Source organism: Saimiri boliviensis, chromosome 6 (genome assembly GCF_048565385.1).
Source record: "Saimiri boliviensis isolate mSaiBol1 chromosome 6, mSaiBol1.pri, whole genome shotgun sequence".
Classification (NCBI taxonomy): Eukaryota; Metazoa; Chordata; class Mammalia; order Primates; family Cebidae; genus Saimiri; species Saimiri boliviensis.
The window spans coordinates 60,646,031-60,673,603 of record NC_133454.1 but is presented as its reverse complement, the minus strand read 5'-3'; the positions used below and the strand labels follow the sequence as shown (position 1 = coordinate 60,673,603).

Below are 27,573 nucleotides of genomic sequence, written 5' to 3'. Positions count from 1 at the left end.
CAGCCCACCACCTCCTACATGGGGCATAAAGGTCCCATGGTTGGACCTGGAGGTTGTTTTTGCCTTTTACACAATCAAGGGTCCAGGTCTTGGGTGAGTTGGAGTGTGGGGATATGTCCAGTTTAAAGACATGGGTGGCCCAAGCAGGCAGAGAGAGAGGTCACTGTGCACAAAGAGAAGAAAGGCCCAGCAGAAAAGAAAAAAGAAAGGGAAGAGTCTGTTTTGGTGAGTCAAAGCAAGGGAAGGTGGGTCCTCTTATGGTCCCTGGAGTGTTGCCCCTAGGGGCAGAGGGAGCTGTCAATCACCATCACAGAAAAGGCTTAGGGGAACTTTCAAAGCTGCTGAATTAACTCTATTGCTGCAAAGCGAATGTGTTTCACAGGCAGCTGAGCAGAGGGCCCTGCAAGGCAGGGGGCTCCAGCCCTTAAAGAGATGAGAGGAATGTAAAGCGAGTGTGAAAACATCTGAACCCGCTTCTGCCTGTCACAGCTGCGTGGCCTGGATGGAGGCCATTCACAGCTAGGGGCCCCAGCCACCCTCTTTTGCCTCCAGTTAATGAAACCAGCATGGGGATTCTAATGACCGATCAAAGGCCATCCTGCTTCCCCAGGATGTCTGCCTCCCCTGGCCCCACCTGGAGCGGGGATGGTGCTAGGACCAGGAGGGAAAGAAGGTGCCCAGAGAGACGGGTCTGGCTTCCTCAGTGTGGCTGGCCCAGCCTTAGTCTTCCGCTTGCAGGGTAGGTAAGACACTGTTGTCTTGGCCCTAGATCTCTGAGTGCTGTGTCCTGGAGTCGCAGACAACATTCTCCCCGCTCTGAGGGATGCTGGAGGATCGGGCTGGGGGGAATGGGAGAGATGCAGCTTTTGCAAAGGGGCCTTAAGCAAACATTTACTTCCTTCTGAAGTGAGCCTCCCAAATCGGACCTCAACTATGAGTTCTAACTGCCTGTCTTGTCTCCCTCTGGTCAAAAATGAGGCAGCATCCTTCGTGAATGACAAAACCCTTTTAACGCCACTCATCATCAAGTGATACTACGTAAGCACCTATCTACCTCCCCATCAGTTTGTTCCTAAACTATCTGTTGAGTTTAGTTCTACATCAACAGGGGCTGTACCTAGTGGGTCACACTAGGATCTGCTAGCATTTCTGCCTTCTAGTCGAATGCTCACGTAGCTGACATGCAGGGGACACACAGACCAAGGCATACTAAACATCGAATGCATACTCAAATAGACCAGATACAATATTTGTCTTGCCAATAAGCCAAGGGCAAAGATAGTTGTGGAACAGTAGGTGTGCGTCTGTGTTTGATGAAGAGTTGCGGGGGGTGCTGATAGTGAGAGTGTGTTTTGTGTGGGAAGGTGAGGGGAGAGAAGTGGTTGCCTTCGCTAGTGAATCCGGATGGCTCCCTGGATTGGCTGATGGCGCTAAGGAAGTGAGAACTTTGCTTGGTGGCTGATGTTGCATATGGGTGTTACAGGAAGATCTCGAGTGACATTTCTGAGAGTACAAGAATGAGAGGTATTTGCCTAGAAGGAGTGACAGGGTGGTTGTGTGTTTCCAAAAAAATTCTGGGAGGGGGGCTGGAATGACATTTGCTGGGATTCTAGGCAAGGCAGGAGAGGAGAGAAACAGAACGGTCAGTGGGGATGCTGGCGTCAAACAGAAATAGGAGCAAACAGAAGGGTCAGTCGGAGGAGGGGCACGTGAAAGACCAGCTGACAGCCAGGCCCACTGTGGCAGAGCTGCAGAACAGAAGCGGGTAATGTTGGAATCAACACAATGCACTGAACTGGGGAACACACACCTAGGTCAAATCCAGGTCTCCCTAGAGACAGTGTGTTCAGTAGGCAATCACTGTAGAATTCCACCACCCCAGTGACTTACCCCTACCTCTTCAGGGAATAAAATGGGGGTCTGCATCAAGGACCCAGTTACAGCAGGCTGGAATTGGGGTCCTGTATTTAGACAGTAGAGGGCACTGCTACTCTGGCAGAATTTAGCAGGTAGCCACCAGAAGGAGGAAGTAGGCCACAGGGAGGGTTCCACTGGGTTGTTGTTTTTGCAGTTTCTTTTTATTTTTGAGAGAGTCTCACTCTGTCTCCCAGGCTGGAGTGCAGTGGTGCAATCTTGGCTCACTGCAATCTTCACCTCCTGGGATCAAGCACTACTCCTTCTCCAGCCTCCTGAATTGCTGGTATAGGCATGTGCCACCATATCTGGCTACTTTTTTTTTTTTTTTGTATTTTTAGTAGAGACAGGGTTTCACCATGTTGGCCAGGCTGGTCTCGAACTCCTGACCTCAGACAATCTGCCCACCTCGGTCTCCCAAAGTGCTGAGATTACCGGCATGAGCCACCTCACTCAGACTGCTTTTATGCTAAACATACAGTCATCCTTCAGTGCACAATCAACAGACAGTGACGGCCTTACAAGCAATTGCAAAGTTTCCCCAGGATGGACGGCAACAGAACTGAGGGACCAGATGCCGCTGAGCCACCATATCACTTGGCTTGTGCCCAAATAGCATGAGGCCATAACCAATGCTTCTCTACTAAAATGGGAAGAAGAAGAAAAAAGGCTCCCTCATTTTTAATAACTTTATTCCCCAAACTTCAAAAATGAAATTGCCAAGTTAAGAACTTGCCTTGAAAAAAAATTCTAATTTATTATAAAGAAGGTCCGGGGCTTGGGAATTTTTTAATGCAGATTCCTAATTTTCCAAAGTGAGATTCTCCTGTGCATTTGAATAGATTATGCTCAGTATTGCTAGCCCTTAGCACAACGGGAACATTATTAAAACGATCGCCTGGGTCTCAGAGGAAGGGCTCCGCGTCTCGCTTCCTTTTTCATTTGGGAGACTTCATATCAGAGACTGTCCATTTGTTGCCTGTGGAAGAAACTGGGTTTCTGAAGCGGTGATGGAGAGGTGAGCTCAGCTGCCCAGGTGGTGAGGAAACAAGCCACAGGGGGTCCAAAAGTAACAAGATTAGACCAAAAGGAATGAGGAGGGAGTGGGCCTTGTTTCTTGAAGAGCTCTGTTTTGGGCAGGATTCCCTGATGTTCCCGACCTACATTCCTATCTGGCCCTGCTTCCCTGAAAATGTGGAGTCTCAGAGAGCAGTTTGGTTCTTGGGGATATGAGCATTCTGAAGGGAAATGCAGTAGAGTTTCCCTGTGGGAAGCTGGGGTCCATATCTCAAAAACATAAAGGCAAGAAGTCAGGGGTCCAGTGCAAGTTTGCAGAAAGTGCCAGCAGCCAGTCATGCGTGAAAAAGCTGTTCCTACAAGGGAGCCCCTCCTAGAAGCCCGAAAGAGTGGACAGAAGGGCCTTAAATACCAGCACTCTGGAGAGAACAGCCGTTCTCCCTAGCGTCAGAAGCCTTTATTCGGAGACGGGGCGGGGGGGGGGCCTCCCCCAGTTCTCCCACCCTCACACTCCACCCCTGCCCTAACTCCTCTCCTTAGCCCTACATCCTGCTCCGTTCCCTTGGGAACCAGCTCAGCTTAAGGAAGGCCCATGGTGATTTGGCCATAGCCTAGTGGCTTCGTCAAGGTCATAAAGACCCCAACACCTTGACCTGGTCAATTCACCATGGACACTGATGCTTCTCATCAGACATTTCACTCGTGGATTGCCTAGGTTACAAGCACATGGCAGCTTCCCCAGGGCAAATTATTCTTTTGCTCTAAATGCGAAGATTTTAAATGGTGACATTCTGGCGAATTCTGAGAGAGGAGAGCCTTTGGGCAGTGCCTGCAAATAGCTTCTGCCTGAGACCTTAGATATGGAAGTGGAGTCTCCCTTCTTCCTCCCAAAGGCTAGAGCAGCTCGGTGGTGACTTCTAGGGCACTGAGCACCTTAGGGCTGCAGTCCACCTCCATCCGTCCCTCGGCAGCTGGGGTTTATTAATCCAGCTGTATGCTGATCCATAGGCTTCTGGATCAGCATTCAACACAGGCCCTTGCTGCAGCTCTTCTGATAATCCCCACCAAACCCAAACTTCTCCCAGCTGCCCAGGCAGTCAAAACAGGGAGGGGTGGATGAGAGGGAAGTGGCCGGCACCAGCCATGCCAACAACACTGTTCTCTGACCTCTCAGCCTTGCCTTAGTTACCCTTGAGGCTTTGGGTATGGAGGTGTGGGCCTTGGCACCGACCACCTGCTAAATTACAGGAAGGGTCCCCATCTGTGTTCCCCATTCTGACTGTGAAGTCTGGAGAGAGAATCTAGTTACAAAACACGTGGAGCCCAAGCTCCCACCACTTAATCAATATGTGGGCATCCACTGTGCTGGCTGCGCTGATTGGGGATGGGTGTGCTTCTATTGAGGAAGGATGATCTTGCCCCCATTCGGGCCCCTAGCATCTTCTCTCACTTCTTTCTTGGAAGGCAAACGGTTCCCATCGGTTGAAGGCTCCTTCTGAACTTTGTCTCGGGAGCTGAGACTACAGAGGGAAGGGACTTGACATAGTGTTGGATGCCTGGAAGCTTTCCAATACAAGAGCCACGTAAAGGCCAAGTTCAACCCTGTGGTTTGTTCATGGAAGCTACTGGCATGAGCAGCGGGCTTACTGAGGATGGGGTTAGGCTGGGAGAGCTGGGCAAGTAATGTGATTTGATATGCGGGAGGCGGGCCATAGACACGTGTTCAGAGGTTGGCGAATGACCAGGGTTTTTGGACTTTCAAGGGCAGAGCAGTCAAAGGTGCTCCGTATGCCGGGCATGCTAGAGAGTGACCTCACAGCATCTGGTAAACTCCTGGGGGATGACGATGATGTATAAAGCAGCTACTATATGCTCCCACTAGGCTGGGGATGGCAGGGCCATAGTGAGCACAAGCCCGGCATCTGCATCTTAAGATCCTTTTCATGCTGCACGGATCTTCCACGTGATTCACGAGAATGGCTGTGTTTGAAAATGCCAGTGAGTTGGGGATGGCAGGGGAGGGTAGAGAGTGGCTGCCGGAGGCGTGCAGATGGTAGCCTGCCCACAGCACCCAGCGGGCACCTGCTGCACATGGTGAATGTGTGGACGACATTCTATCTGGGTTCATTTCACATCACAGTTACCCAATAAAGAATGATCAAATTCATATTGACAGGAGAGTGTGAAGGGAAGGGTCAGAGAACAGAGGCTTCTGCGAAAGCACAGACACAAAACTCAGTTTCCAAAGAACCAAGGGCAGGCAAGAGGAGCACCCGGGGGAAGCAAATATGAAAAGTGGCTGGTCTGAAGGACGCAGGAGGGCAGCCCCCACAAGCTGGGCAGGCTTCCAGGAGGAGGAGGGCTGACAGCAGGAAGACAACCAGAAGACACTGCTGAGGAGGGGCCTGCTGCAGGAGCGTCCATCGGTGTGGTGGGGGCGCAGAAGATCTTGGGGGGCAGCTGTGTCTGAGCTGAGGGATGGAAGCTGGGGACCAGAGGGAAGGGGTTGCTGTGTGTAGAGAAAGAATCTCGGCTTTTTAAAAGTAGAAGCCCAGAAGAATTCTTAAGAGAACAGAGATTCTCCTAACAGGCAGGCAGAGGAGGGCAAAAGGGCCCAAGTGACTGGAAAATGGGGGGCCCGGCACCCAGGAGCCTCTGAGTAGGAAGTTTCTCGAGCACTCAAAGGGCGGTTCCACTCACATCTGGTACCTGGGTTTCCCCAGCTGTGGATTTCGCCCCTGTTACAACAAAGGGGTTTGGCTGTGCTTGTCTGCTGTCTGTGGGGTGGGGTTGGGGACAGGGCTGTGACCCCTACTCCAGCTTCCAGTCCTAGGTCCTGGGGTCTGATCACGGTGACTCCCCTCGGCGTCCGTGTTTGCAGGCCTCTCGCTCCCCAGGCTGACGGGGAAGAGCCCAGAGTGCCGCCAGGACATGGTTGTGGGAGGCCTGGCTCTGCCCGTCGGCCTCTGGAATATTCCAGCTTGCAGCTGGGGCTCTAAGGCCACCACACGCCCTCCCCCGTGGCGGAGGCGGCGGCCCCTGCGCACTCACCTGCGGGCTGTCCTGGTAGGGTGGGGGCGGGACATTCTGCGTGGCCATCATCGTCAGAGCGGGGGCTGGGGAGGCATGTTGCATCGTGGGATTGATTCACATGGAGGACCTGTGGGCAGGAGAAAGGGGGCCGCACCGTTAACACCGCCCAGCAGGCCCGCCCTGGGCACCCAGCAGCTCCCTGTGTCCCCCGCTGGGCCTCCTGGGCCGGCTGGATGCCGCCAGGGTTGCAGGCCCTTCGGGGCAACAAACGAGAGCTAAGGGAGAGGCCTGGGTGGGGAGGGGCTTGCTGTGCTATTTTGACTTGAAAGAAACAATATTCAAATCATATGTAAAACAACCGGCGCCCCCGCAGCGGCGCTTTGTTCAGCATCAGCTCGGGCCTGGTGTGCGTGTGGGGAGGGGGTGTGAAGGGGGAGGGGGCCTGGCTGGTGGCAGCACCCGGGGACTGGAGGCCATTTGGATACCCCTCCTTCCCCAGGGAGGGCCCTGAGCCCCAGCCTGATAAGGGTGCTCCTGGCCCCGCTGTTTCCCAGGCGTTCTGGAGCTGCCACAGCGGCACAGGGGCAGGAGGGCTTCAGGCCAGCTCCAGGGATCCAGGGTCCCCAAGCGCCAAGCTCGCCCCTTCCCAGGGCTCACCACACCCCCTGGTGGTGGCCCGGACCTAGGGGCCTGGACCCCTCCTCAGACTGCAGCCCCAGGGTGGCTGCTTGGAGGCCTTGGGGAAGGGAAAGAGGCAGGGCACGCAAGTCCACTCAAGGTACTTTTCCAGGCGCGGGCTTGTGCCTGGGTGTGGCCTCAGATGTGCCTGCACATCCTGTTAGGGCGGACCTTCCTCAGCCTTGGTTCAGCACGGTCACCGGAATGTGGGGCTGTCAGAAGAGCTATCAGAGCCTGACTCTTTGGCTGGTAGAAGGGCGACTTGTGAGTGGGAGGGCGGGGGTTGTGGGACTCGTTAGTGAAGCTGGGTTGGAAGCAGCACCTCCAGATTCCCAGCTCAGGGTCTGCTCCACTGTACCCCCATCTTTTTTCCATCCCCAGTAAGCAGGTGAGCTGTCTCCATGAAACTTACTAGGATGTGGTGCTGTAAGTGGACACAGCCAGCTGTGCCACCCAAGGAAACAGAATGACCCGAGAGCTGTTGTGCTACAGTAGATGCTTTGAAGTATTTACATCTGGAAACCACAGGCTAGTTGCCTGATACAGGGTTGTCTGTCCACTGCACGCTAGGAGGTTGCTAAGAGCCTCTGTGGAGTGCAGGACTGTCCTTCTCCTGGGTGGAGGGCACTGTTGACCTAGAAACCTCTGTGAGCACAGCACTCACACCCTCCGTCCCCTCTCCCTGAGGCACCTAGGGCTGCATCCTCTTCCAGCCTGACCCTTCCCAGGGTCTTCCAAAATATTCACAGACCTGAATTCTGTGGAAATTTGAGAGTGCTTTGGAGTTGTTGTCAAGTAAAGGTGCTGGCCTCCAGGGCCGTGTGTGTGTGTGTGTGGGTGTGTGTGTGTGTGTGTGTCTTTCTTTTGGTTCTTTTTCAGGAAGCAGAAGTAAAATCTACTCTGACTTGACCTGAGTCTCCAAAGTACCAAGTATGCTTTGACCTTCTGCAAAAAGCACTGGAAATGCACGTTTCATTCGATAGATGTCTACCAACTACCAACTCTGCAGAGAACTATGTAAGGGGGTGTGGTGGGATGGATGGATGAGGCAAGGTCTTCTGTCCAAGGAGCGTGGCTAGGGAGGGGAGGTCATGGTCCTGTAGGAAGGAAGAAAGTGAGGTGGCGGTGGGTGGAGAACGCACAGGGAGGAATGGCTCCCCCAGTGCTAAAACTGCTGACTGCAGGCTGGTTCTCATTGGCCTCACTGCCTGTCGCTCGTCCCTGCCTGGCCTCCTTCAGAAGACAGACCACCAGGATATCTTCACAATAACAGCACACAGGGCCTCACCCATCTCACACACTGCCGGACCCCGAGATCCGATTTCCTTTAGCAAAGGGACACAGGAGGGGGCCTTGGGGAAGCCTCTCTCTTCAGGCAGGGGAACCAAAGCCTCTGTTCACAGCGGGGCCTTTGTCTGGGTGATGGTCAGCATCCCAGAGAACTAAGAGCAGAGTGAGGAGGGTTGCAGAGGGGAAAAAGGCAGCGGGGAGATGTAGACTCTTTGAGATATCAGAAGGAACTTCCAGAATTAAGACTTTTGAGATATTAAAGTGGATGGATTTTCTCTTTTTTGAACCCTGATAAAATAAAGGGAATAGAAATATTTCAGCAGCCTATGCAACGTAGCCTTCCCTGGCACTCTGGCAGAGAAGGTAACTTTGGTTGGGCCCAAGGGTCAGGATGGCGGGATCTCTTCCTGGGAGCATCAATCACAGATGCTCATCCGCCAGAAAAAAAAGTGAAGGGCTATAGCACTGTAGTGCCTGCAGCCTCCAGAAGAGGGAGCCTGGAGACAGAGTCAGGATGGGAGCCGCCTCTAGGAAGGAGGGCTTTCTCCCCTCTTAGGGGTGACTAGTTCTCTTTAACCTCGGGCTTGGGTCTTTGGTAACCTCATTCCATGAATTAGAAAGTCATAATGAAGGCAAAACAAAGGAGGCTCAATGAGGAGGGCATAGACTACAGAGAGAGGCGCCTTCCATTCACATTCTTTTGTTCACTGTCCAGTGAATGGAGGGAGGGTCATTTTAGAGGCACTGTCCCTAGAAATATTAGTAGCAGCAGGAGGCAGCCCTGTCTGGGGGTAAGGAGGGAAGGTTAAGAGTAGTCTGCGTCCAGAGACAACCACCTGTGAGGCCGAGAAGAGACTGTTCAGTCCTGAGCCCACCAGGCTGTGGAGCAGGGCCAGACCTGCCTCGGCAGAGGACACAGGAACAATGTTCTGAGGACCCAGATGGCCCTGGCCCCTCCCCCTCCCTGGGGTCACCATAGGCCACTAGGCCACTGCCCCATTACCCTGTGAGGGCTTCTCCTGCAAGAGAACAGGAGGCCTTTTCATCAGAGGCTTAAGTTTCCTGCTCTGCTCGCTCAGGCACAGAAGTCTCCGCAACTTTACACTCCGGGAGCTCAGCTGCTGCAGGACCCTGCACCCAGTCCGGGAGCTCAGCTGCTGCAGGACCCTGTACCCAGTCCGGGAGCTCAGCTGCTGCAGGACTCTGCACCCAGTCCGAAAGCCTGCTCTTTTCTTCACACCTCTCCACCCACACATGCACTTCCCGGGTTCCCGAGGGGCCGCATGCAACCATCCTGGAGAGGAATTTGGGGGATCTGACTTGCCTTATCTGGGACATGGCTGGGACTTTGCATGGGGTGTGAGAGAACTCCCTGAGCCATAGTGGGGGTGGGGTGGTAGGGGGTCCCAGCCCTTTGGGGGAAGACTGCCATGTTTGCACTTTCTTTGGGAGAGGGAGGGGAGCGGCAGGCCTGAGCCCCTGCAAACCCAGCCCTGGGCTTCAGAGCTTTTGTTTCAGACTCGGAGAGGCTGCTTGGCCCTGTCCAGAGGACCCAGTGCTTTGTCACCAGACACCTGGGCACTCAAGGGAGCACAGCCAAGACTGCAAATGGAGGACAGACGAGTAGCACCTCCCACAGAGAGATTTCCCATGGTGGACAGGCTGACAGGGAAAGGTTGCTTTTTGATTTGTTTTGTTCAATGCTGAAAACCTTTGCGATATGACATCTAGGAGGGAAAAATTCTAATGCAACACTCGACTCTGCAATGATATCCAAGAAGAAATTATTTGTGTCTCTGATATCATCAGAAGAAGCTAAAATGCCATTTTACAGAGCCCAGGAGCCAGCAAGGCAGGGTCAGTGGATGCGGGTCGGGAAAGCACACCCCTTTAGGAAATGGGCTGGGCAGTCCTGGGCACCCACCTCCCTCAGCCTCCTCAACCCAGCCCCCGCAACACCGCAGCCCTGCACCACCAGGCCCGAAGTCAGGTGCCCCAAATTCAGTGTGTTGACAAACAGACTCAGAAAAAAATACCAAGCTCATTAGGAAGGAGCTCATTAGGACTTGTTGACATGAAACCCATTAGACCAATTAACATTCCATTAACGGCCTGGGGCACCAAGGGGTTAATGCTGCTGGGCAGTAATTGGGCCGGGGTGCCGGGGTTGGGGGCTCAGGGCCTTAAGGATGAGACACAAAGTCTAATTGGGAGCTTTCTGGCCAGCTGGCCTGACAGCATTTGTTCCTGGCCCCTGACCCTAGCTGAGACAAATTGAGGGGGGAGAGGGGAAGCAGGGCCAGCTCACTTGGCCCCTCACTGTCCCAGCCACCTGCCCCAAACTGGAGGCTGGGACCATGGCTGGCACAAGGACAAGGGGGAGGGGACACTCCCACCCTCCTGGACTCTGACAGTCCTGTTTTCTTCCTTCACGCCCTTCCCCCCACTCCCTCTGGTCCAGTTTCTTTCTGAGCCCCAGTCAAGTGAGTCCCTTCTCTGCAGGAACTGCTTTTCAGTGATGTTACCCTCTTAGAAGAACTCTTTGGAGAAGCTGGAATCCTTGAGGCCTAGAGCTCCATTCATCTGAAGAGTGCTGGAGTTCAGAGAGAGGGATGGAGGGAAGGGTGGCCCTGGGTCTGCCTGCCTTCCAGCCCCTGACTTCCTCCCCTCCTTCCTCCCTCCCTGCCCCTCCCTCCCTCCCTCTCTTGCTTCCTTCCTTCCCTCCTTCCCCCTTCCTCCCTCCCTCCCTCTTTCCTTCCTTCCTTCCTTCCTCTCCCTTCCTCTCTTCCTTCCATAGTAGCGAAGAGGCACTGCTGAGGGCTCCCTAGGAATGCTTCTTGTCTGTCCTCTGACACACACAAGCAATATGTTCATGATTTTCCTTCCCTTGAGACAAGTAGGGCCTGCAAAAATCCCATCCCCTCTCTGGGTCTCAATTTCTCCATCTGTAAACTTTGCGATTGGATGAGGGAGTTCACAGGGCTATCCTCAGCTCTCAATTATCATGTTCCAGAGCTGGGCCTGGGGTCAAACAGTCTGGATTCCATATCCAGGGACTCTACCACTTATTCTGTAGCCTGTACAAGTCACTTTCCCTCTCGGACTGCGAAATGAAGGGATTTCCTCAGAATATTGCAGAAGCCTTTGCCCAGGATTTGCACTGCACTCATGCTTGTTGGATGGAACGGAAAGGATTGGATTGTAGCTTCTTTCCAAAGGCCAGCCAGCGCCTGACTTCTCTTCCTCCCATCTAGTTGGAGAGTAGGAAGGAGGGCTCTGAGGCCAGCGATCCAGGAGCTGTCAATCCCTTCAGACCAGACGCCCCAGGTTACCCCTCCAACCCCACCCCCAAGCTGTCCCCTCTGAGCAGCTGCCCAGGCCTGAGTTCTGACGTCTAGACAGATTTGCAGGAGGCTGAAATAACACAGTGAACTCAGCAGGAGGGACCGAAAAGCTGCATTAGTAACCTGGCTGGCTTCAACATCTCCCTCTGGGGCAGCCTCCTCAACCCTGGCACAATCCGTCTCTTTTTCCCTCAGCCCCAACACCAACACCGCGTCCAAAATGATCTTCTCCGGCCCAGCTCCCTTCCCAGAAGTGGCCTGTAGGTGGCGTCGCAGGGCCCCGTTTTAATTGCATTATATAATATAACCTGTTTACTAAATCATGTAATCAGTCGCCTTAGGATTTGCAGCCTGGGATGTGTATGGAGAATTGGACTTTGAGTCAAATTTAAAAACAAATAAAAATGAGAGGCAGCTGTTGCTGATAGTGTGATATTCATCTTTTGGAAACAAATTCACCCCAGTGCTATAAATTATGCCTGGAAAAAAAAGTGTTGCTGGTGGAATGGAGTTGGCTAGGTCTCCTCTGCTGGCAGCTCACAGCGATGAATCTTGAAATAACGGTGTCAGCCTGTCACTGATTTCATGTGACTCTGTGGATTTATCTAAAGAAGCGCAGGCGTGTGGGTGCACGCGAGCACACACACAGAAACACACACACGCACCAGGTCTCTCTGCAAAGCCCATAATGGTAGAAGTGACAAGCCGGAGGCAGGGTGTCTGCCGGAGCTCGGTGGTCCCTGAGGCTTGGTGGTTGGAGTTGGCACCGAGAACAGAGTAGTGTCAAGGATGAGGTCAATTTGTGGTGGCAGAGGAGGACAGAAGGGAGAGAGAGGATGCACCGGGGGCTGGGAAGCTTGGCCATGTGAGCAGGGCTCTGTCACCTCTAAATCAGTTGTCGGGTTGAAATGTTTCAAAAAGGGGGAGAAGTGGATGCTCCTGGAGGAATAAGGAATTTGGGAAGAGGGGTAAGCTCCTCAGAGGCTGCTCCCCCTTACAACACAGCAAGCACCCTCGCCTGCCTCTTCACTCCAGGGGCTGTGGGTGCTGAGAGGAAGCTGGGGACCCTAAGGATTCAGGCAGAAGGAATGTGGGGCTGAGTGGGTGCTGCTTGCTGCCTGTCTTTCTGATCCTGGGCTGATGGGGGTAAATGGAGATCCCCCAGTCTGATGTGGTCAGGCTCGGAGTGGGGCCTGGGAGCCAGGGAGGGAAGTTGTATCTATGTTACTGAAGGAGAAACAGGTGGAGAGGAAGTGAGTGGGATTTGCACTCGTGTCTGACACCCTTGTTCACTCTGTGTCCTGAAGGCCGGCTAAGAGGTCAAAAATAAGCTGTGACTCCACAATGACCCAGGTCTCAGGGCGCACTGCACCCGGCATCCTTGCAGAATGTCACAGCCAGAACACCTGCTTCCCTACTGCCCCTGCAGATCCTCCTGGGAACACTCAGTGGGGAGGCAGAGACAACAACCAAGACAACCAGACACTTTGGCCACCCATAGCTCTCTGTACTAATTGTCATTTGCCACCTTTCTGGGAAGCGAACTTGGGAGGTGGTGCCAGGTCATGCCCTAATATCACGATGCTGGTGCCCAGGGGACAGAGTGGGAACAGAGCGGAAGCCAGCGTGAGCTTTGGCTAGGACTCCCTGCTTCTGACTCCCTGAGAGATGTGCAAATCTCTCTCTATCAATCCTCCTTCAGCCCTTAAATGCCACATGGAGCAAGTGCGCTTTGGAAAAGGTAAGGGCCTTCAGTGAGACCAGGGAAACCAGAGACCCTTCCTACCCAACCCCCTGTTTCCATCCCAAGGATGGTGGCCTCCCCTGAATGGCCTGTGGTCCTACTTCCAAGGGCCTCGACCTCCTCTCCCTTCTCCACCCCCAAGACCATTTTACTGTTTGTTCTTTATTCAGAGTGACAATATGTCCCCAATGTGGCCGGGCCAACAGATCACTTATGGACTCACTGACCCCAGACTGGAGATGAGCAGAAGCTTACATTACAGCCCCACGCTGCAGGAGCGGGTGCTGTTTTCCACCCTGGGTCCCTCTGTGTCCACGATTCACTATGGGAAGGATTAGTGGACACACAGGCAGCATGACAAAGCAGTGTTTGGGGATGGGACCGAGCACCAGGTCCATCACCCTCCTCAGCCACTCCCTCTTCCGTGGACAGGACTTGCCTTCCTTAAACTCCAGTCCGACTGGGTTTCCCAGAGAGGAGCCCGACCGTCTTGCCCTTTGCTGATGGCCATGCTGCTCTGATTCACACAGGAGCCAGAGTTCCAGGGCTGCAGCCTCTCCTCCTTGACTCCCCAGTTCAGCTATTTTTTAACTGGGCTTCACAACATGCGGCAGGGGAGTTAGAGGAGCGACCCCCGCCTGCTCCCACGCCCTCTTCCTGGTCTTTCTCCTGCCTCTCCACACCAGGAACCAGAGTGCTGGAGCCCCACTTCCCTCCCTGTCTCACTGTCACACCTTTTCTGGCTTCAAAAAGCCGCTGATATATTTTACAAACTGAAACAGCAATTTAATTCCCCCTGATAGCGGCAATTGTCCATTAGATCTTCCTACTGAGGAGCTTAACAATAATTCCTTTCATCCAACTGCTTGCTTCTTCTTGATCTGAGAATCAATCCCATAAATAGCAGGCAAGAGTTCTCACATTACTCTCCCCTCCAGCTTTTAGCATTTTGATGAAGATTCTCATCTCCTCTTTAAGCACTTTACAACTTGGCAAATTTTCCCCCTTTGGTTCCTTTAAACAAAATAAAACAAAAAACAGAAAAAAAAAATAAAAAGGCATGCCGGCTGGAAGGGGGAGCACAGGCTTTGCATTCTGCTCGAAGAGGTGGTAGGCACCTTCTCCCACCTGGAGGCAGGGGGATGGCGGCAATGACCTGCAGTGGGTCCCATCTGCTGAAAAGTGGGTGCTGTTCTGCCCCAAAGGGCCATCGCTAATGTGTCCTCAGACTTCACACTCACCACACCTGGGTCCTGCTTTTGCAGTGATGCTCAATTTAGACTACGTCTCTCATTCCATGAGACCCTCCTCCTACCGTTCACCCCCAGGAATGGAGGCAGGAGGGAAGCCACAGCTGCTGCCCTGGGGTGGTCTGAGTCAACACTCTCCCCTAGCCTGTGGCCCCCTTGGAATTGTCTAACCTAGAGAGGGGATTCTGCCCTTTTTCTTCTTCTCCAGCCCCCTTCATCTCTAGCCAAACAGAGTGGGAGAGGTGGGGAGGCCCAGGGAAAGGAGAGAGCTTGAGGCCTTTTATTCAATTCTTTTTCTTTTTTCTTTTTCAACATGCAGGCAACTCCAGGGATCAGACAGCAGAGAGCCCTCCAGGTCCTCCTCGGTGGTGGGTAGGGTGGATTGTCAGGGCACCTGGGAGCCCCGGCCCCCCCTCCCCGAGAGACACTATCATGTGCTCTCTCATCAGCACACACGCAGAGAGAAACATATCTAAAAATGAACTAGGCACTGAAGTCCCCCTCGCCAAACCTGATTCCCAGGTTTATTTGTCAAGAGCTGACAGCAGCCGCTGCTCAGGAACCAAGCTGAGAAAACAACACGGGCCGGGCCCCTGAGACCCACAACTCAGCAGAGACAGACAAACCGCTCCAGAGCTGGGATCCCAGGTGGAAGAGCGAGGAGCCACCTCCGGCGGCTCTCCCGGGCTCCCTTCCTTTGGTAAGCCTCTCTCCTCTGAGGCAGTCAGGAGGGCCCTGACACCCCCTGGGAGCTGGGGGGAGAAGGAAAGCAGGGCTAGGGGACCCTGTAAGGTGTGGGCAGGGCCGGCTGAGTGGGAGCTGGTGGGGAAAGAAGGGCACGGAGGTGAGGGACCCTGAGACCTGTGCATTCCACCTCTGGTGCAACCTCAGATTCTCCTGGAGACAAAGAGCTAAGAGGGTCAGCCAGGCCCCTTTTCTCTCTGAGGACTGTACTGTATCTGGCTAGATGACACCTCGTTCCAATTTTTAAAACTTGTCTTCAGAAAAAAAAAAAAAAAGAAAGAAAAAGGTCAAGAGTCAGGGCTGTGGAAGCAAGTGGCTCTGTGGGTTCCACTTCTCATTGAAAATCCGCTCATTCCTGAGACTCCCACACCCAGTCAATGCGTGCCCTTCCTGCGCCTTTGTGGTGGTCCAGGCAGAGCTCACAAGAAACAGGATGGGAGCTCTAAGCAGAGCCCACGGCAATAGGATCAGCTGGAGGAGGAAAGGCTTCCCCACCCTGGGTCCTCACCACTCTCTTGGAAGGAGGGCAGGTACACCGGCTCTTGTTGCTGAGCTGCAGGAAAGGCAGCCCTGGGGAAGGGAAGGTGACAGCCGTGATGCGAGAGGAAGTGACACGGCCACGCAGACACACCCCAGCAGACACACCTTCCATTGCCCCCAACCTAAGATGCTCTCGTGCCTTTTGCTGTGTTTCTTGTTCACCAGCAAGATGTTCTGTATTTCACAGCCATGCCCTTCCCTTCATCAACACCTGGCTCCAAACCCTCCTGTTCCATGAAGCCTTCCTTCCGTTTCCACCCCAGGACAACATGTGGGAAATCGTGGGGGAACGACAACCATGCGTGTTCTGTGTTACGGAAAATCTGCTCCTCACCCCACGTCCCTCTTGCCCACTGGCCCCTTTTCCCCCAGCAGACAAGATCATGGCTGTGCCTTGCATGTTCATTAGGAGAGAAGGGGCAGCCTATGCAATATGACTCCACAAAGTCTTCCTCCTTATGGAGCCTCAATATATATACACGGCTATAGTTTAATTTCTTTGGCTTACTCTTAAAATGTAAAACAAACCAATCCAAGAAGTATAACCCTTTAAGTCCCAGCAGCCATTTACACAGCACTGAGAATAAGTGTGTGATTTCCTGGAGCCAATTTGAACATGAGTGAGATGACAATATAGAATTAATAACAGCTGCTACCCATTGAACCCCCCTCTGCCCCAGGCATGATGCTAACAGCAGATACGGATCACCTGGTCTCTTTTTCTTAACCAGATGGTGACGGCATTACGGTTGTTCCCATTCGAGGATGAGCAAACTGGGGCTCTGAGGAAGTTTCCAGATGTTACACACCGCCTGATCCCAGAGTCTGCAGGGTTAACCAGAAGTCTCAGGGTGAAGGTGGGAGGCAGCAGGAAAGGACTGAGACTCCTTGAAGTTGGAAAAGTGCCGAAAAGGCGAGGCTGATTCTAAAACCAAGTTGCCAGTTGAGAGTTGGGCCCTCCAATACTGGCTGCCCTTTTACTTGCACATGCCCTGATTTTCCAAGCATCAGGTTATACACCATTAAATGTCTTCTGTCTTGACGAGCCTGGGCTTTTGCACATCAGTTAACAAACACACGCGCTGTGCCTTCCCACGGTGGGGAAGTTCCTTCCATCAGCCCTGTCGTCCTGCGACAGCAGTGTGTGTACACATTTTCTTAAATATTTCATTGCATTTTGCTCTTATTGTTTTATAAAAATTAGCGGGAGATGGGAAAATGAAAGTGCTGATACCAGCGAGACAAAGATGGAAAACGTCAAGCGAGTTGAAGGCGGCAAATCTTGAGTCTTCATCGTGGACTCACTGGACTGTGTGTTCAATTAGGAGGAGGAACAAAATTAAAGAACACAAAATGATAGAAATATATGGCTGAAGACTGCATCTCAAAGGCAACGTATAATTGGAATCTGATCATGTGTTGTAGCTGTCTGGGAGCAGAACTCCAGGAACACAAGGGGTACCTATGAAAGCCAGGCTGCCTATCCTTCACCCTGCTCTTGGCGACCGTGGAACCAGGGCTCTGAATCATATTGACTGGGATTTGGTCAGTGACTCTGTCTGGACTGAGGGACCCTGCTGGGGCCCAGGAAGAGTGAAAGGGGGTGGACGGGAGCGTATAGGCAGCCGGCTCTCTGTGACCATCTCCACTTTGCCTTCTTTCCCCACATACCCATGGCTTTCCAGAGACCACCCACCGCTTAAAGAAGTCCCTGTTTTGGAATGAAATCCATCCATAACACACAAGCTAAGAGGCAGCTGGGTCTATCTTGGGAAAGCCTGTCCAGTGGAGCACTATTAGTTTTTTCAAGTTGGGGCATCCCCTCTCTTGTCACATCTCTCTGAGTCCAAGATTTATCCTCTTGCCAAAAAAGCCCCTTCCTGTTCACTTCAGAGTCTTTTCCTCCTCTTTCAGCCCAGAGAGATTCTAGGCAGCAGTCTGAATGGGCAGCAGTGAGCCAGCAGGAGGGTTATTACCCATAGCCTCCGAGGCAGGCAGCTATTAAACAGAAGTGCAAGGACGGAGCTGTGTTCTACCTCACACTGGCTCAGGCTGTTCTCTGCCAGGTCCTTCAACCTCTAGCCTTGGAAAGGGGGCTGTGGTTCTCTGGCTCCTAAGAGGGAAAACTTTAGTCATGTGCTGGCCCTTTTAGCTGCTCTCAGACAGAGAGGAGGAGTGTTTCATATTAGCAGCAGAGTCTTTGAATACTAGGAACGGGTCTGAAAATTATAACCTGCATTGAAGCTTAATTCTGCCTTTTGCAATGCAACCTATTTCCTATCATTACGGTGTGGGAGGAAAGAAAGAATCCTGCCTTTAGCACAGAATCTTTGCAGTCTGGAAGTTCAAGACTGTCCCTTCACTGTGCCCTCTTTTTTCTCCAGTGAGATGGACCCCATCTCTAATGCCAGGGCAAGGACCAGGGGATGGAAGAAGAGGAGAAGAAGGCAGTTTTGCACGGTGGACTCTGGCCCTCAGGGACCAATTAGGATGCTTAGAACGGTTACTCATCTTCTGGGATCTGAGCATTTGTTAGTCTGGATCTTCCAGGGTCAAGCCTGTCCAGAGAAAAAGAACAAAGTGTCTCCACTTCCAGATCAGGAGGTTCTGTCCAGAGCAGGTTGACCAGAGCAGGCAGGGTGGTGCCTGTAAGATGCCTGCTCCCAGAGCCAGTCTTCGGATTGGGAAAGAGAAGTAAACGGGGATCCTCCTCTAAAATGACTCCCCAAGGACACCAGTTTCTCTGGGGCAGGGGGAGGTCCCTGCTGTCTGTAGCCCCCTCAGAGCTCTCTTCTCTGTTTAGGGCCTGGCTGTCTCTGGTGAGAGCCTGTGCTTTGTGGCTGGGAAGAGCAGTCTGCTATCTCTTTGTCCTGCAGTTCATAAGCATGAGAAAAAGATATCACTTAATGCGGCACTTGCCGAGGTCAGGGATGATTTCACTGGCAGAAGCTGTGTGTGCATGTGAGCTGGGGAAGTGTGGGGAGTAGGGGAGATGGGCAGAGGAAGACAGGGAGGTGAGGAAGCCCATTTCAGAATGATGGGAAGGTCAGGCAGAGAGCTTCCCAAGGGGGACAGAGAGCAGATGCTGGGGAGATGGAGGGTCCAAAGGAGCCACTCACAGCAGGAAGCGGGCTACTGCAGCTGCCCTGGAACCCAACCTCAGCCTTTTCTTCACTCCTCAGGAAATCAACGCTTCTTCCCCAATTCCAGAAGCAGTGGGAACTCAAGGCACTAGGTGAGTGCCTTGATGACCAACAGAGGTGGGAGAGTCCTGAGTTGTCATGAGGTCTGACGCCTTCCCCAGGCGAACAAGTCCATGCAGCAAGTTGGAGACAGGGTCCTAATTAGAACCCAGGTCCCAGGTAGCAAATCCAGGCCTCATTGACCGAGCACCTATTCTCTGCCTGGCACCATGCGGGGCAGTGGATGTCCCAGAAGGAGAAAACAGAGATGACGAAGGAAAAGAAAAAAGACGTAGCAAAATGGAGATTTCCCTGTGCCGAAGCAGACAGGTGACTTCAGACTGAAAAGATTCCAGTGCTAAGAAAGGAGAACACAAAGCAAACCTCAAGCCGCAACACACGGTGCTGAAATCAGAACTTTAATGGGAAGGGAAGAGAGAAGCATGCGTTCCCATGGATCCTCACTGCAAGACTGGAAATGAGACAGTGCAGCCATGTCGTCAAGTTCTAGGAGAAAAAGGTTTTGAACCTGGGATTCTGAGCGCAGTCAGATCATCAATCAAGTGTGAAGACAAAGCCTGTGTTGGACATGTGAGAACTCAGAGTTTATTTCCCACTTGTTGATATAAAAAAATAACTAGAGGTTGTAGTACAGCAAAGGAAGAAATCCGAAGGCGAGGCGAACACTGAACAAGAAAGAGCAGCTGCTCAGGGCGCCGGTCATGGCACCACGAGGCTCAGAAGGTCCTTCCGCAGCAGCCACGTTGAGACGCCCCTTCAACGGGCCACTCACACTGCTTAGTTCTGCGGTTGAATAACATTGCCATGCCCATGGTGGTTTTAATACTTTTAAACAGATTTCCATCTTATAAGCACCTATAGAAAGCAGAGGTAAACTACAGCCATGTAACAGAGTATAAATCTTTTAAATCTTAACAATGTAAAATAACAGATAATTTATTATTATGCAAAATATAATATAGAAATCTATATATAGTATATAGTATATTATATACAGTATAACAGTATATGGCATACTATATCCTATATATTACATAATATACAATTATATACTATAGTACATAGCATACATATGTATTATAGAACACAGCACATAACATACTACATACTATTTTATATATATACTATACTATATATAATAGCATGTAGTATAGTATAATAGTAATAGTATATATAACAATATTTATATATATTACATGTTATATAATGAATATTATAATAAATATATATTATAAATATACAAATATATTTATTATAATATACATTATATAACATGTAATATATAAATATTATATATACTATATATAATACATATGCAATATATAAATATACTATATAATATGTATATTAAATATATATAATATATAGAAATTATATGTAATTTTTATATATTACATGTTTTATATATAAAACATGTTATACATATATATAATATATATAACATGTAATATATAATATATAACATATATAACATGTAATACATAAAAATATAAATATTATAGTAAATATAATATTTAATATAATAATGTTCAATATATATAACATGTAATATATAAAAATATTATAAATATTATAGCAAATATAATATTTATTATAATATACATTATAATCACTATTATATGTGATTTAAAAAACTATATATTATAATATATACCAAATTATATATACAATATAATATAGTGTATAGTACTATATGCTATATATCATGTAGTATACCGTATTATATATACTACATAATGCTATATACTATATTTTATATAGAATATACTATATTGCAGGCGTCCCCAAACTTTTTACACAGGGGGCCAGTTCACTGTCCCTCAGACCGTTGGAGGGCCGCCACATACTGTGTTCCTCTCACTGACCACCAATGAAAGAGGTGCCCCTTCCTGAAGTGCGGCAGGGGGCTGGATAAATGGCCTCAGGGGGCTGCATGTGGCCCGCGGGCCGTAGTTTAGGGATGCCTGCTCTAGAGTATACATTCTATATTATTTAGTATTATATATAATATGTAGTGCTACACTCTATAAAACACATAATCTCTAGAGTATATGTAATGCTATATGGTATGTGTTATTCAGTATATTATTATTATTTTACATTATTAAGATTTAGAAGATTTATACTTATATGAATATATAGCATATACTATATATGGTGTATATATGTTACATAGTATATAATGCTATGAACTAAAAATAGATATTACCAAATGTAGTTTGATAAATCAAACTAATACAAATTGGAAGGTGAAGGGGAAGATTTGGGCTAATTTCCTCAACTTTCGGTAACAGAGAGTTAATGGATAAATAGATAAAGCAAGAACAAAGGACTTAAGCATATTATCTAATGTAATAAATGTTGGCCAGCAAATAGCTAAAGCCAGAAGCTGTTAGCTGTGGTTGACTTTGGATCACAAGCCTTGTGGGTAGAGGTGGGGGTAGGAAGGGAGAATTTTTATTTTATATCTTTTACATTGTTTGCTTTTTCCTCTCACACATAGTTTACTTCTAATTTAAGAAATAACTACAATAAATAAATAATTATACATCTATATGCAGCAGTTGAAAGTAATGGAATAGATCTATTTGTTTTGACCCAGAAAGCTGTCAATCATGTAACTTATGTTAAACAAGCAAGTTTTTAGAACAATATTTAAAACATAATATTTAATTGTATTATAATGAACAGTAAAACCAATAAGATGTAGACCCTACCTTCAAGGAGTTCCCTGACCATGTACCCCCTTCTGTGTCCTCTGCCCTGGGCCATCTGGGCTGCTTGGGACCTCTTTCCTTTGTAAGATGTATCCCCTCTTATTTGCTTGCTTGTCTGTTTCTTAGAGACAGGGGTTTCCCTTTGTCATCCAGGCTGGAGTACAATGGAGCAATCATAGCTCACCGCAGCCTTGACCTCCTGGCCTCAAGCAGTCTCCCGCCTCAGCCTCCTGAGCAGCTGGAACTACAGGTGTGCATCACCATGTCTGGCTAATTTTTAAAAATTAATACATCTTTTGCAGTAGATAAGAATTATTTTGTGCAAATTTCAAGTAACTACTCTAAGTTCTTGATTATAAGTGCTCAGTCCAAAGCCTGGCCTGGATGAAGCTGTGCAAGAGATGAACAGCTTTCTACACAAGTGGAGGGAAGCAGAGAGGAGAATGAGGATTCAAGGACTACAGGACGTCAGGGCTGAAAGACTCCTCAGACAGCCTCTAGTCCTCCTCCCCATTCACAGAGGAGGAATACATTCGAGGCCCAGAGAGGAGCAGTGGCCAATAAAAGGTCATGTGGTTGAATTATGATGTCCAGAAAAGGCAGAACTGGGCTTGTGAACAGACAGAGTCAGGAAACAGCAGATAAGCTGAAGGCTGAACTGGGAGCCTGAAACCATGTGGCCTGCAGAGAATCCTACAGGGAGTTCGGAGGGGGCCCATTCAGGAGCTGCTCAGAATGCAAATGGCTTGGCTTTCAGGGGAGGCCTGGACAAATCAGGCCGCATCACCCTTCCCTAGTGTCCATGGTGGTGGGAAAGAAGCTGTTTTAATATTGGTAGAAGGGGGCGCTTTGGGGAGGGGCTTGCATAGGAACTGGCATTTTCTGAGCATTTCTGATGCACCAGACATTGTGTGAGGTGCCTTCTTGTGCATTCTCTCATTTAATTCACACAGAAGCCCCATGGGGTAATTATGATGACCACAGTTACAGAAAGACAACGATGGTAAGAAAACTTAACTGTCCTGACGCAGTGGCTCATGCCTGTAATCCCAGCACTTTGGGAGGCTAAGGCAGGCAGACCACTTGGATCAGGCTGGAGAACATGGCAAAACACCACTTCTATTAAAAAAAAAAAAAATAGAAAAATCAGTGCAGCATGGAGGTGCACAGCTGTTGTCCCAGCTACCCAGGAGGCTGAGGCAGGAGGATCACTTGAGCCTGGGAGGTGAAGGTTACAGTGAACTGAGACTGCCACTGTGCTCCAGCCTAGGTGACAGAGTGAGACTCTATCTCAAAAAAAAAAAAAAAAAAAAAAGAGAGAGAGAGAAGAAAGAAAGAAAACTTAAGTTATATAACTTGCCCCAAATTCCACAGCCAGCAAATGGCAGAGCTAGAATTGGAGTCTAGGTTGGTCTGGTTCCAAAGCCTAAGCTTCCTCAAGGAACCAGAGGGCTCCAATAACTATGTGTTCACCAGCTGAGAAGAGGAGAAATATCTCTCCTAAACGGGAATACAGCAAATGCTATTCCCTTCCTGAACCATGAGTATGGAATCAGCTCCTTTACCCAATCCATGACTACCTAGGTACACTGGCTGGCTCTTGAGAACTAGGGTTTATGTTTGCCCAACAGAACTATGAAAATCCCCACCTCAGAGGCCATCAGTATTTGGGACTCCCTTTCTCCCAGCTCAGAGTACCTACAGTGCCAGGCTCAGAAGAATATGGGCTAGGACCTAGTGTGAGTATAGGGAGGAGAAGATGCTGGAGTCCAGAACTCTTGACTTTCAAGTTTTTAGCTCCAAATCTGTCCTGTACCAACCTCAAAGGCATATGACTTGCTCTTGCCACTCCTCAGCACTGGCCCCAGCCTCCTCCTATGTCTCCCTAGGCACCTTTGCTTCCATTGAGCCCTGACTTTGAGGGAGGCAGGCAGGCCCAGGAGAGTATGTATGTCAGTTGGAGTTTGTCATTTACACGTGGAGATCATTAACGAGACTTATTTTTAAATTGTAATTGCAAAATGTAAATGCTCCCCAAACCGATGTGTAATTGCTACCCCCTCCACCCCAGCCCTTCCCCTCTGGTGCCAGCTTTGCAAGGAGAGAATTAGAAAATAAAAAGGGGTGGATTATGTAAGCAAAACGATTTTAAAAAAAGAGAGCGAGAGAGCTAAGAATTTAAGTGAGACAGCTGGCAGCTTCTCTGATTGCCACACTTCCAGCATTAGCTGCAAAAATTGTCCTTGTCGGTTGCACCCATCCAAGCAATAGTGTCAACTGTGTTTAGTCCCTAGAACAGACCATACTGTCACTCACTTAGCAAGATGGTTCAGTGGCCAGAGGGAGAGAGAGAGAAAGAGAGAGAGTGTGTGTGTGTGCGTGTGTGTGTGTCTCGGGAGTGAGAGGGCAAAGATCAGGGGTGGTATCTGAGGTTGCCTCTATCCCATCCATGGAAGCCTTCCGTTCTACAGGAAGACATAATTCACAGCAGGATTAGCAGTCCGTCAACCCTGTTCCCCATATTCTACCATGCAGGTGATGGCAGGAACACCTCGATTCTCCCAGGCTTGGGCTGGCCTGTTTGGACTCCCATCTGCAGCCTCAGCCCGCAGAGAATTAGGACTCTAACGGAGAGTTCAGCAGGAAGAGCCTCAGTTCTATTCTCAGTCCCGGAGAAAGCCACTGAACTTGGGCAACAATACACTTCACATGGATTCACTGAGTATAGAACTCTTGTCCCTTTTTATACCTTCTTCCCGTCTTCTTCGAGCCCTGCCCACAGCTGCTGTCTACAGTGAACTCCCTGCGACATCACTGTGCACACAGACTCCGAATGTTGTTGAAAAGACTGTCAACTTGCCCTCGAAACAGGCGTCATCCAATCCACACTCAGTGAAGACTTGACCCGCATAGATGCCCTCCCCTCGGCTTCCATCTCGAGGAGCTACAGCTCTCCCATGCTGCCCACCCTTTGTTATACCTAGAACACAGAGTCCCCAGACAGGAAGAAAGACAAGCGTTGCTTCCAATCTCTCCTCAGACATGTGGTCCTCTGAATAGACTAACTAGCTGCTTGGGGAGCTGGGCAAAAGGACATCCAGCTTTGTGGTTAACTCTTCCTCATTCCCTCTCTGCAGGAAAACCAGCTTTGTGAGGAATTTGGCAATGACTTCTGCCACCAAAATGGAGACGGATGAACCGTAAGGTTGTGGTGGCCCCGAGACATCAGGGAAACTTACAAAATCCTGGGCAAGATCCTTTGGAGTTGGGGCCCAATCTCACCATAACAGATCCAGCCCTTATCATGGCATACTGGAAAGAGAAAAGGGTCATTTTGGATAACTAGATTTCTAAGTCCCTGCCTATATTGTGAGATCATGAAGTTACTTAAGGGGATTAAAAAAAAAAACCTATCTGATAAGAGGATTAAATGAGTTTCTCTATTTAAAATGCTTTATACATTCAAAAGAACTGTTTTTTCAGAGTTCACCAGAAACACCTGGGATGCAGTTTCCTGCATATACATCAAAAAGAATGCAGGTTCCTGGGTCCTAATCCTGATTTAGTGCATCAGAAGTTCTGGCTCTGGGGTCCTGGAACTGCATGTTTAAGACCCCCCCACCCCCAGCCAGGTCATTCATAGGTGATAGTGTTTGCTCCAGAGGGTGGTACAAACGTGATCATCATCATGATACTACGCAAGGCCCTACCCATCGGTATCAACAACCATTTATTGTTCATGGAATACGTAGATGAAAAGAGACAGGAATAAAAGGCCCAGCCCTTGTCCTCAAGGAGCTAAGGCGATAGCATAAAGACATGAGAATAATCATACAATGATTTGCTTTCTAAGGTTGTTCATGTAAGTGTCAGCTCATGTTCTGAACTGATTTCAGAAGAAAAGATAATCCGCCTGGGGGATTTAAATTTATGTTAAGGGACAGAAGAGCATTTCTTACTGTTCGGGTGATCCCGGCGGCCTCTGAGATGGTCCTCAGGAGACTCACTCCCCTCTTCCTACTTCCAGCTGGGCCAGAATTTCTTCCTGTCCTCTAGAGCCAAAGCACCTGCAAAAAATGTAGGGAGCCTTCAGCAGGAAGGCAAGAGGTGCAGGGGCAGCCTGGGCTCTGTTCTTCCCTCTCCGGGCCGCTCAGGATATGCTCTGTTCTGTTATTTCCCTTGCAGCCATTTTTCCTGTATTTGCCATTCAACTCTTTCCCAATGTGGTCGCTGAGGCCCACAGAGCCACTGTAGTCAAGCCCTGGTCACTGTTGAATGTGCCCTATTGTTGTCCATCTGGCTTCCTGACACCAGGTGTGACCAAGGCCCTCCCCCGCAAGTGTGGGCAGGTGCCTGTGAGTGATTTCTGCCGTGCTGGGAAGACCACAGCTGACATCTTGTTTTAAGGCTGTAGGCAAACTCGGAGGAAGGGGTGACAGTGATAGATTTGTCAGGCATGCACACAAGTTGCAGATCCAAGTGATAGCAAGCTTCAGCTGGGGTCTGGAGAGGCACTAATGCAGTGAGGGGTCCAGGGCAGCAGGGAGGAAGATTCGGTGGGGAGTGACCCCAAAGCAGCACTTAGCAGTAAAGGACAACGTGTGGCCTCAAGGTGGCTTTGGCTGCACAACTTATTTTTCTTTTTAGATTAAGGCAAGTTAATTTTGTTTCTCAATATTTGAATGGACCATGGTGTTGGTGAATGGAAGCTGGGTGTCTAGCTGGACACTTCTCAAACCGACCCATCAATTTCTCCTTGTAAATGAGTTGCTAATTGGACTTCAGTGAGGCTGTGGTTGGAGCCAGGATGGCAGGGCCAGGGGAGCGGGGGCTGCTTTGAGGCCTGGGCTGTACTTTCAGGGCAGCATCGGGGAGCACCACTGGCCAGGAGGGCTAGCCCTACACCAGAGGTGAATGCATCTTTAACATTAGCAGTTCCTTCCTAGTTAACACCATCTTACTTTCCCTGTAAAAACACATTTGCACCTCAGTAAAGAATGTAATTAACTGGTGACATGACAACAGGAGGAGCTAAACAGTGGCCCAGGTCGGGAGCTGCAAGGGGTAGTGGTGTGGCGGCAGGGTGATGGAAATGTAGACATTTGCCTGAACAACTAGGCTTTCTTACCTCCCTTCTGGGGTGTGTGTGCGTGTGTGTGTGTGTGTACGCGCGTGCACACACACACCGCTAGGAGGTGTGGGTAGCAGACAGACAGCATCTGAGATCCCGAGGGAGGTTTGAATTCCTGGTGGCAGGGGAGAGGAAGCTGGGTGTGCTGGGAGGTGGGATGAGCTGAAGGAAGCAAGGACAGGCAGGGTGGTTTGTGAATTGCCATTAACAAAAGCTCTCTGAATTGAAAGAAAACCCCTCCCTTCTTTGCACTCTAGGCTCCTCCCAAGAGGAACTAAGGGATACCAGCCATTGCCTGCCCTGGGCAGCCCCTGGAAGAGCCCAAGAGATCAGGACCAGCTCAGAGGCATCATCATGGTCCAGTTTCTGCTAGCTCGTTCCCCGCACCAGGCTTCTTCTCCATGTGAGCTTGTCTGTGAACTCTGTGACCGACCCTAGTTCTGTGGCCACCTCTGCAGCAAACCTGGGAGATACTTCTCCTCCAAGCCTCATCTCCTTTTCAGTCCTCCATCACTCTCCCATGTCTCATTCCCTTCCAGTCAGGGCTGCAGATATCCTTCCTCCTTTCCATTCCCAGCGGCACAAGCTACAGAGAGCCCTTCTCCCCACCACCATACCCCTCCTTCCCACCATCAGCCCCAGAGTGCACTCCTGCCCTGATGCTTCCAGGCAGAATACAGGGACGGGCGACTTCATCCACACTCTTCAAGGTCTCGTTCATGCCAGGCACTGCTGACAGAGCCGTGAGTGCCTCGCACCTGTGACGGGCTTACAGCTGTGTCACCACCTCCTCCAGAAGTTCAATGACTTCCTGTTCAGAGAAGGCCCTCAATGCACATCTGCTCATTGTGTGGAAAGCAGCTGGCCCGACTGCCTTTCTAGACTTATCTTCCACCCTGCACCGGAGGCTCTCCACTCTCCACCCACTCACAACACCTGCCATTCTCCAAACCGGTCCACAACTTCCC

The 27,573-nt window shown here is 50.2% G+C and overlaps 1 protein-coding gene across 5 annotated transcripts in view; it reads right to left on the bottom strand.

The window, feature by feature from the left end:
• PKNOX2 (PBX/knotted 1 homeobox 2) overlaps positions 1-27,573 on the bottom strand; it is a 269,623-nt gene that overhangs the window by 76,947 nt on the left and 165,103 nt on the right. For 3 of the 5 annotated variants that reach the window (XM_039470683.2, XM_039470684.2, XM_039470680.2), the window contains exons 3-4: positions 25,434-25,541; positions 5,983-6,091 (exon numbers count right to left, since the gene is read on the bottom strand). In XM_039470683.2, coding sequence (XP_039326617.1) covers positions 5,983-6,066 — 84 coding nt within the window. In that variant the 5' untranslated portion in view covers positions 6,067-6,091; positions 25,434-25,541. The remainder of the gene's footprint in view (positions 1-5,982; positions 6,092-25,433; positions 25,542-27,573) is intronic. The other 2 variants (XM_074400798.1, XM_039470682.2) reach the window with 2 other exon arrangements.